The sequence below is a fragment of the Herpailurus yagouaroundi genome, unplaced genomic scaffold (genome assembly GCF_014898765.1).
Source record: "Herpailurus yagouaroundi ecotype Mexico unplaced genomic scaffold, PumYag 67227, whole genome shotgun sequence".
Lineage (NCBI taxonomy): Eukaryota > Metazoa > Chordata > Mammalia > Carnivora > Felidae > Herpailurus > Herpailurus yagouaroundi.
In genome coordinates, this window is record NW_024420066.1 from 1 (window position 1) to 8,655 (window position 8,655).

The 8,655-nt window shown below is 59.7% G+C and overlaps 1 protein-coding gene across 1 annotated transcript; it reads right to left on the bottom strand.

The window, feature by feature from the left end:
* Positions 1 to 2,387: 2,387 nt before the first annotated feature.
* Positions 2,388 to 8,634, bottom strand: EN2 (engrailed homeobox 2). Its single transcript, XM_040467143.1, has 2 exons — positions 7,925 to 8,634; positions 2,388 to 4,601 (listed from the first exon to the last, which is right to left on the bottom strand). Exons 1-2 carry the CDS (start codon positions 8,625 to 8,627, stop codon positions 4,285 to 4,287), a joined length of 1,020 nt encoding a protein of 339 aa, XP_040323077.1. The 5' UTR covers positions 8,628 to 8,634; the 3' UTR covers positions 2,388 to 4,284.
* Positions 8,635 to 8,655: the final 21 nt, after the last annotated feature.

Sequence of the window (8,655 nt, forward strand, 5' to 3'; positions counted from 1 at the left end):
GGGGTCGCCCCCGCCCGCGTCCTGCCAGCCCGCGGGGTCCGGGGGACGCGACGCTCCGTGCCGCCGTACGCCGCCCGGCCCAGGCCTGCAGAAAGCCTCGCGCTCCGCCCGCCTGGGCCGGAGACGCGCGGAAAGGGGGGTCCCGGCCCGGGGGGGCAGGGGGTGGCGGTGCCGTGCGAGCGCGGAGCGGGTGTCGGGGTGCGGGCGTGGCGCCGCGACACAGCTCCAGGTCGCCAGTCTCCATTGACCTCCCAGGGCGCCGCGCCTCCTCCAGGCAGGCTGCGGGTTTCGGCCGAGCCGGGATCGGGGCGGGGGACACCTGGGGAGCTGTTGGGGCGGGCCGTGACCGCGGACGTCGGATGTTACTCCTGCGGACGCAGGACGGCTCGTAGCGGAGCAAGAGCCCGCAAACCCGCGGCCGTGAGCGCCTGGGCGCGTCCAGGGTCTGCCGTCGGTGGTGAGCACCCCGCGCCCCGCACACCTGCGCCGCGCGGTCCAGACGCCCCCGGCCGCTCCACCTTTGCCCTCAAGGAAAAAGACAAAAACCACAGTCGCAGTCCTCCTGGAGATTAGACGGGCGACAGCCGCGTGGCTCCGTCCCGGTCTGCGCCGAAGAAAGCACATGGCGGGTCCACCCTGCGTGACGCTCGGGCCCGTGCAGACCCGAGGGTGCGACCCTATTCATCTGACCACCTTTGGCAGCGGGAGGAGGAAGGCCCTCTGGGCCCCAGGGAGCCCTGCTAGGCCCCTCGGTCGGGCACCCCTCGCGGGAGCCTCTGCTCGGGCAGGGCTGGGGTGTGTGTGTGGGGGGGGGGGGGTTGCGGCAGGCAGCGATCCCCACCCCCAGCGAGGCCCCCGGGCCCCTGCCTGGACTCTGCGGGGCAGCCAGGTCTGGGGGGTGGCTGCCGATTGGCTGGAAGGAGCAAGGACTTCCCTTATAAACGGGCGGGCGGGCGTTCCTCCGGAGAACGTTTAAGGAACCGGCCTCCCGGAGGGGCGACGGTCTGGCAGCGGTCCAGCTCCATCAACTCCTGGGGCTTCGGTCCCGGTCCAGATGCAAGGCACGCTGGGCCCGGAGTCCCGCAGGCTCTGGGTTCATAAAGGAGCACTGCCTCGCCTGCAGGCCTGCCTCTGGTCTCCACTTGCCACTGAGAGAGGGCTGGCTGGTGCAACAGTGGCTCTCCGCGAGTCTCGAACTTAGATTGCATGTTGAATTTTTTTAAAAAAAGTAATAAATATAGGAGCAAAACCAGAATCTCAGCATTTCGAGGGTCTGGGGTTCATCCGGTCCAATCCCCTATCAGAGACAAAAAAGAAAAACTCCTCATGCCACTGCTGGCTTGATGTTTGCTTGCACTCCCCTGACGTCGGGGAACTCATTACCTTACAAAACTATACATTGCCCCTCAACAACGTTATGATTTGTGAATAAATTAAAAAACAAGAATGATTGCTTAAAGTTGTTGTACCGTCTTTTTATTAAAAAGAGAGAGAAGCCAATCGGGTGACAGAAGTTGTGCCCATGCTTTTTGTTTAGTTTTTAGTCTAAAGACTCCTCAGAACTGTGCAGTGGAGGGGGGAGACACTTGGAATGGCCTGAGTGATGGGGCCCCATTGGCGATGACCCTGGGGCACTCCTGGGACGAGGCAGCTAGGGCTCCAGAGCTTTGTGGTGAGACCCCAGCTCTCTCTCACTCAGCGTGTCTGTGCAAATCCGGGGAGTGGCCACTCTCCTGCCTGGAGGCCCAGCTTCTGCTTGGGAAGCCAACGTGAAGGTAAAACGCCTAACCAGTCTCCTTTGGCAACAGACGGTTCTCGCTAGTCTCTGAGCTTCTTTTACTGGGAGAATCATCTTTTTCAAGCCAGGATAGTTTGGACATAGATCAACCAGGCTCACAGGGAGCGCTCCCCTGCCCGGCTGCCCTGGACGTCAACCCCCCGCAAAACACTACCCCAGACAGATACCTCTCTGGTCAGCTTGGGCAAAGCCTGTCCTTCACCCCCCCGCCCATCTGTCCTGAGATGTCCATGACCTTTGCTTTGGAGGGGGCAGGAGTAAAAACAACAAAACACAAAAGAGGAGAGCCCTCCCCAGGGGCCCAGGGTCTCTGTCCCTTTCGTGGGATTCGCATTCTGTGGGATTTTCAACAATTCTTCAACATAGTCAGAGGACATCGGTGGTTCTGTGCCCACACAGGAGATATTCCAAGTGTCTTCGTTGTTTAAAAAAAAAATCGTACCTCTGGCTACAAAGACAGCATGTGTACCCCCTGCTCGACGGAGGCCAAGGCGAGGAGTACCTGAGTGATGGGGAGGTTGCCCAGGGCAGTGGGGCTGGACTTGGAAACAGGCTTAGAAAAACTAGTCATTCCACCTTGGACATCCAATGTTTTACAATAAAGCAGTTTTTTTTTTTTTATTTCATGTAACTTTCAAGAATTGGAACACACAAAAAATGCAAGGGGAATGTTCACAATGCTGATAACCACAGTTGTAAATAGAAACATTCATTTCTCATAAGATTATAAATATTTGATATTGGAACTGTAAAATGCACGTTTTAGAAACGAAAAAAAAAAAAGAAATAAAAAAATAAAAACCCCAAAACTTTGCTTCCTGCTAAAAAGGCATTATCATTTCATTGAAGTTTCCTAAGCAGCAGTTGGTTATTTCACAGAATTTTAAATTACAGCTTTTCTTTTTATAGTTTCCTTTTTAAAAAGGTTTGCACGAGTATGTACAAAATAAAAGTGGTATCGCAGGGAAATAGAGGTTTAAGGCAAAGAGAGAAGTTCACCCTCAGTCCTCAGGGGTCCAGCCGTGGGCCTGCCTCAGCCACGGGCACACCCCCGGGGCCGTCCCGGCTGCACATGGACATTTGGACACGATTCTTTTTCCATACACCAAACAGAAGACAGTGCAGAGTTATATATATAGATACTGTGTTTGTTTATATATATGTACTTGGTGGGGATATATTGAATATATTTAATTTACACTGTACCACACCGTCAAAAAATAAAATGTATATTAAAAAAAAAACAAGAAAAGACAAAAAGCGATAAGAAATGATTATTTACACATTTTTCTTCCTTCCTCTAGATCCTGGAGGATTCTGAGTTCCTTTGAAAGTCAAGCTAGCCACATGTTCGGAAACTGGACTCTCACAGGCCCGCTTGTGCACGTGTACACGCAATGCATAGATATGTACACGCGCATATGCAGCTTGAAAGAATGCTCTCCGTAGCAGAAGCAGCCACTTAAAAAAAAAAAGAAAAGAAAAGGAAAGGAAGAAAAAAACAAACAGAAAGGAAGAAAAAATACCAACTCCCCTCTCGGGAGCCCTGTGCCCGCCCAGAGGCAGCAGACCTCTGCCATTTCTGGGGCCCACGCGAGCGAGCGCCTGGCGTGGCTGATGGAGCCACAGGAGACTCCCTGGGCCTGGAGGGACAAGGGGCCTCTGGCCAGAGGCTGGGCCAGGGGTCCCCGAAGTGGTGCCTGGAGGCGAGAGAGCTGGCCCTGGCAGTGGGCGGCTGGATAGGGGACAGCGACACGACAGAGATGAAGCATACACAGAGGTGCTGGCCAGGCCTTGGCGAGGAGGAGGAGGGGGAGGGGGAGGGGGAGGAGGGGGAGGGGAGGGGGAGGGGGAGGAAAGGGAGGGAAGGCAGGAGGAGGGGGGCCTGGTGAGGCTGGGGCCTGGGCTGCCCATCACCAAGGGCCCGCTTCCCAGGGCGCTCCTGCGGGGGCCCCTGTGCTCCCCCCAGCCCGGGGCAGGGCAGGGGGGGCTACATACCCTCCTGCTGTCCTCACCAAGCCCACACAAACAAAGTGGCAGGACTCACAGACCAAGTAGGAGCTATTTATTCGGTTCACAGTCGTGTGAAATGCAGCAATAAAAATCTTTGGACTTTAGCAAGTTGTTTTAATTTTTTTTTTCTTCTTCTGAAATTAAAAAATAAAAGTGTCCGATGTCCCACCATGGAGCTTAGGGGATTAAAAAAGATGAAACCCTAAGCAGCCCCCCTTCGCACAAAAAAAAAAAAATCATAAAATTAGCATAATCTCATAAACACAGAAAAACTCAAAAAAATATTTTATAGTCAGATATTTTGGATTTTACACCACCTGTAAATTACATATACATAGAATATTGCAGAACCGTAGCGAACACACGATATTTTCACTATTAATGCTGGTATAATCTTTATACACTGGCCCTTTATGATTTTAAATTATTGCATTGTTTAGCGTGGACTGAGACTGGACTCGCGCCCGCCCGCCCTACTCGCTGTCCGACTTGCCCTCCTTGGCCGTGGTCGAGTGGTTGTACAGGCCCTGTGCCATGAGGTGCACGGCCAGCGTGTTCTTGTTGCCCGTGGCCTTCTTGATCTTGGCGCGCTTGTTCTGAAACCAGATCTTGATCTGCGACTCGTTGAGGCTGAGCTCCTGCGCCAGGCTCTGGCGGCGCTGCTCCGTCAGGTACCTGTTGGTCTGGAACTCGGCCTTGAGCCTCTGCAGCTGCTCGGCCGTGAAGGCCGTGCGCGGCCTCTTGTCCTCTTTGTTGGGGTTCTTCTTCTTTGGTTTGCGAGACCTGGGACCTGGGCGGGCGCGGTGGACAGAGAACAGGGTTAGGACGTCTCCGGGCCCGTCTGCCCCCTCGGTGAGCCAGAGGGACAAAGAGATGAGGGAGGAAAGTACCCAGTCCCAGAGGGACCTGGGGACCGGGCTCGGACCCACACAGCCTCCAGGACCCGTCCCCCCCCCCCCCCCCCACAAAGCGAGAAGATAGGCTGAAAAAAGTGTAAGTGTGAGGGAGGGAGTGGGGGTAAAGGACAGGCTTAGTGGAAGGGTCGCCAGGGGCGCTCGGCTGGCTCAGCCGGGGGTGCACGTGACTCTTGATCCCTGGGTCCTGAGTTCAACCCCATATGTGGCATAGAGTTTACTTAAAAACAAACAAACAAACAAACAAACAAAAAGGCCTCCAAGGAAAACTCCCGCAGGAAAGCAAAAATCCAAAACTTCCTAGCACGACCTTTTCTAGCCCTTTCTGAGGTTCTATCCAGGAGTGAGGACAGAGTGCAGGCAGGTGACAAGAGAGGGGCCACGAAGAAAGGCTGGGGGAGGGGCAGTCAGAGCAGCAGGAAGAGGAGCCCAGGGGACAGTGACAGGATTCCCACGAGATGCCCACAGGGGGTACCCCTCAGGTGCTAGGGGCCTGAGAAGCCAGGAGGCCACAGAGTCTGGAAGACAGGAGGAACCCCCGGGGCTGCCTCCACCTTAGCCCCCTTTCGGTCACCCCTAACTGGGCCTGTGGGCCCAAGTTCATTGTTTCTTTTCTGGAAGAGAGGGGGCACACGCACTGAGCCACTCGACACCCCCCCCCCCCCCCCCCCGCCGCTCAAGTCTCCCAGTGCAGGAGAGGGGACCCGGCTCCCCCAGACTGGGGCTGCCTCACTGGAGGCCGCAGGGGAGCCCAGCCCACCTCGGGCAGAGGGTTCGGGCTTCTGACCCCCACGCGGGTCTCCTGCCGCTGGGACCCCCTCCCCGCACCACTTGAGGTTGGTTTGGGGCAGTGCAAGGTTTCTCGGACCCGGCCATCTGAAAAGGCCCTTGTGAGGGGAGCGCTCACAAGGAGGACCCAGCGCTTTCTTTTTGTTTCTGTTCAAGAAGTTCGGCCCCACGAGGGTGTGCTTGAAGGCCGAGGCCGCAAAGGCTGTTGGGGAGAGGGTCCGGGCCGCACGTATGGGCTCCTTGGTGCGTGAAGGGAACCACCTTTGGGGAGCACCGACCGCGGCCCCTTCCCAGACGCCCGCGGCGGGAGGCTGGACCCCCTGCCGGCTCCCTCGAGCCGCCGGAACCCCCGGGTCCCCGCCTGCGCCCACATGCCCGTGCGCGGGGCCAGGGGACAGCCCTGCCACCCCGCGCCGCGGCGGCGGCGGAGGGATCCCGCCGGGAGGTTTCCGATCGCACAGTCCCGACCCGGGAGGGTGGAGAGCGCGCCCGGGCCCCAGAGAGCCAGCGGCGCCGAGGCCCGAGGACGCGGCCGTGCGCTCCGGGAGAGGCAAACTCGGACAGAGGCCGCCGCGGCGCGGGAGAGGGGGCGCCAAGGGCCGTTCGGCTCAAAGCCCCGGCCTTCTAGAATCTAGAGCAAACCCACACTCACCCCCCGCGCCCCCGCCCGCGTCCCGCGCGCGCACACCCACCGTGGCCGCCGCGCGCTCGCCCAGGACGCCGGTTCCGCGCGGGCCGCCGGGCTTTGATCGGGAGGCTGCGGGGGCGCCCGCGAGGGGCTCGGCGAAGGCTCGGAGAGGCCTCGCGAGGCCCCGCACCTGCTCGGGCCGACCGCGGCCTCCTGCGCCAGGAGCCGGCGGTTGTCCGTCTCCACCGTCCCAGGGAAGCACGCCCCCCACCCTCCAAACTCCTCCGGTGCTGGGGCTCTTGCACCCGCGAACCAGCCGGTAAAAACATACACACCATTGTGCGGGAAGGAAATCTCCCTAAAATCAGAATGTTTTGTTCTCTCTTTGATTTTCTTTCAAAACGTAAACACTTAAAGAGTCGCAGAGACAGAACCAAAGCTCGGCAAGAAAACTCTCTGCGTTGCTTCTTTGTAAAAGGCCAAGAAACACCAATGTTACCTTATGGGTTTTGGTGGTGTTGTTGTTTCGTTTTGTTTTGTTTTGAGTGCAAGAAGACCAGCGACTGGGCCCCGGCAGGGCTGCGGGGCTCCCGCGGGCCAGCGGGGCCTGGGGCGGCCGTGGCTTGGTCGCTGCACAAAGCGGGGCCGAGACACCTCGCCGGCCGCTTTGTGAGCCTATATGTTAATTAAATATTAACAAAGGAGGGGGGCGAGAACAATGGAGCACATTTCAGGTCTAGCCGGAGAAATTTGGATTTCATCAGAAATAGGCACACACATTTCTGCGGGAAGGCGGCCAAGGGGTGACTCGGTTGTGCGGTGATCTGGGTAAACCACCCCCCTCAAAACCAGTTGAGGGTTAGGGGGGCAGAGGGGTCCTGCCTGGGCTACCAGCTCAGGGACAAATGGAGTCCGTCCTAATGGCGGTTTGCAAGCCCAGCACCGCGTTTCATGCAACTGATGATTTCCACAAGGACGCGGATGTAGCTTTTCAAAATCCAGGTCTATGAAAAATACACTCAGTACCTTTGCACACACCCGCGGGCCCCTCCACCGCACTCCCCGCCGAAATCTGCTTCTTTCCTGCCTGGGAGCTGCCCCACGAAACCTCTGGGAGCAGGTCCTTTATTTGGGGGACTGCAGGCCTCCCTCCCTCTCCAGGCAGTGATCAAGATGGGTGCCGAGCTCCCTCACCGTGTGCTCGGGCAACTGAAACCGGGCGAAGAGCGCCTCTGTGTCCCTCCCGGTCTCTGTCCCCCGCTCCTCCCCCCTCAGCCCAGGCCCAAGGGTGGAAGGAAGGGCCGGAGCCTTGCTCTTTCTTCCCTGGCTTCGTCTGGGACAACTGGGTCGCAGGGCGAGTCTAGGTCTGAGGTGGGCTGCACATGGGTTCTGGGTCTGGACTGAGTTGGAAGGACGGAGAAGGGGTTAAGAGTGCAGGCTTCTAGGCCAGCCCTGCGGCCACCCCCAGTCCTCCCGAATAAACTCCAGCGGGGAGGGGTGGGTAGTGACTCCGAGGAGTGGCCCCAAGGAGAGAGAGAGAGAGAGAGACAGAGAGAGAGAAAGGTCCTGTCTCCTCCGCTTGTCTAAGAAATCGATCGTGTCCCTTCTCCCTGCCGCTGCCCGGTCCGGCGTCAGCCGGGCACAATGTCCCCGCTTGTGCGTCTTTGTGTGTGTCGGGACGGGGGGGGGGGGGGTGTGGTGTCCCGGTGTCTTCTCCCCCTGGGGAAGTTCCCGCGCCAGCGCCGCCCCGCAACCCCGCGGGCCTCCCCGCGGCGGGCTCACCTGAAGACGGCCGGTCGGAGTAGCGCGTGCAGTAGACCCAGGCCGGCCAAAGCATGGGCTGCGCGCCCAGGTTGGCGCTGGCCTGCGAGCTGTCCGAGTCCGAGCTCACCGACAGGTCGCCGCCGCCCAAGCCGCGGGCCTTGAGCGCCCCGTCCAGGGGGCCCCCGGCGTCGCCGCCTTTCTTGGCGCCGCCGTGCAGCGAGAGCGCCTTGGAGCCGCCTTCCCCGTCGCCCGGAGAGTCGCCGCCGCCGGCGGGAAGCGGCCCGCCCGCCCCGGGCGCCCCGGGCGCGTTCTGCCGGGCCTCCCGGCCCGACCCCAGGAGCTGCTCGGCGCCGCCCGCGCCACCGCCTCCTCCTTCCGCGCCGCCCGCGCCACCTTCGCCGCCGGCTCCACCGCCTCTTCCTCCTCCCGCGCCGGCACAGCACGTCCCCGCGTCCTTTCTGCGGCCGAACTCGGGCCGCAGGATGTCCGAGATGAAGAAGTTGGTGATGCGGTGCGGGTGCTGGTGGTTGCCCGGCGCCTGCAGGACCGCGGGCAGCATCAGAGCCCGCCGGCGGCCAGTGTCCGCGTCGCCCGGGCTGCTGCTGCCGCCGCCGCCGCCGCCGCCGCCACCGGAGCCACCGCCGGGGCTGGATTCCGGCTGCCGCTGCCCCTCCGCCGCCGCCGCCGCCGCTTCGATGGGCTTGGGGTCATTCTCCTCCATGCTGTTCACGACAAATCCCAAATTGGTT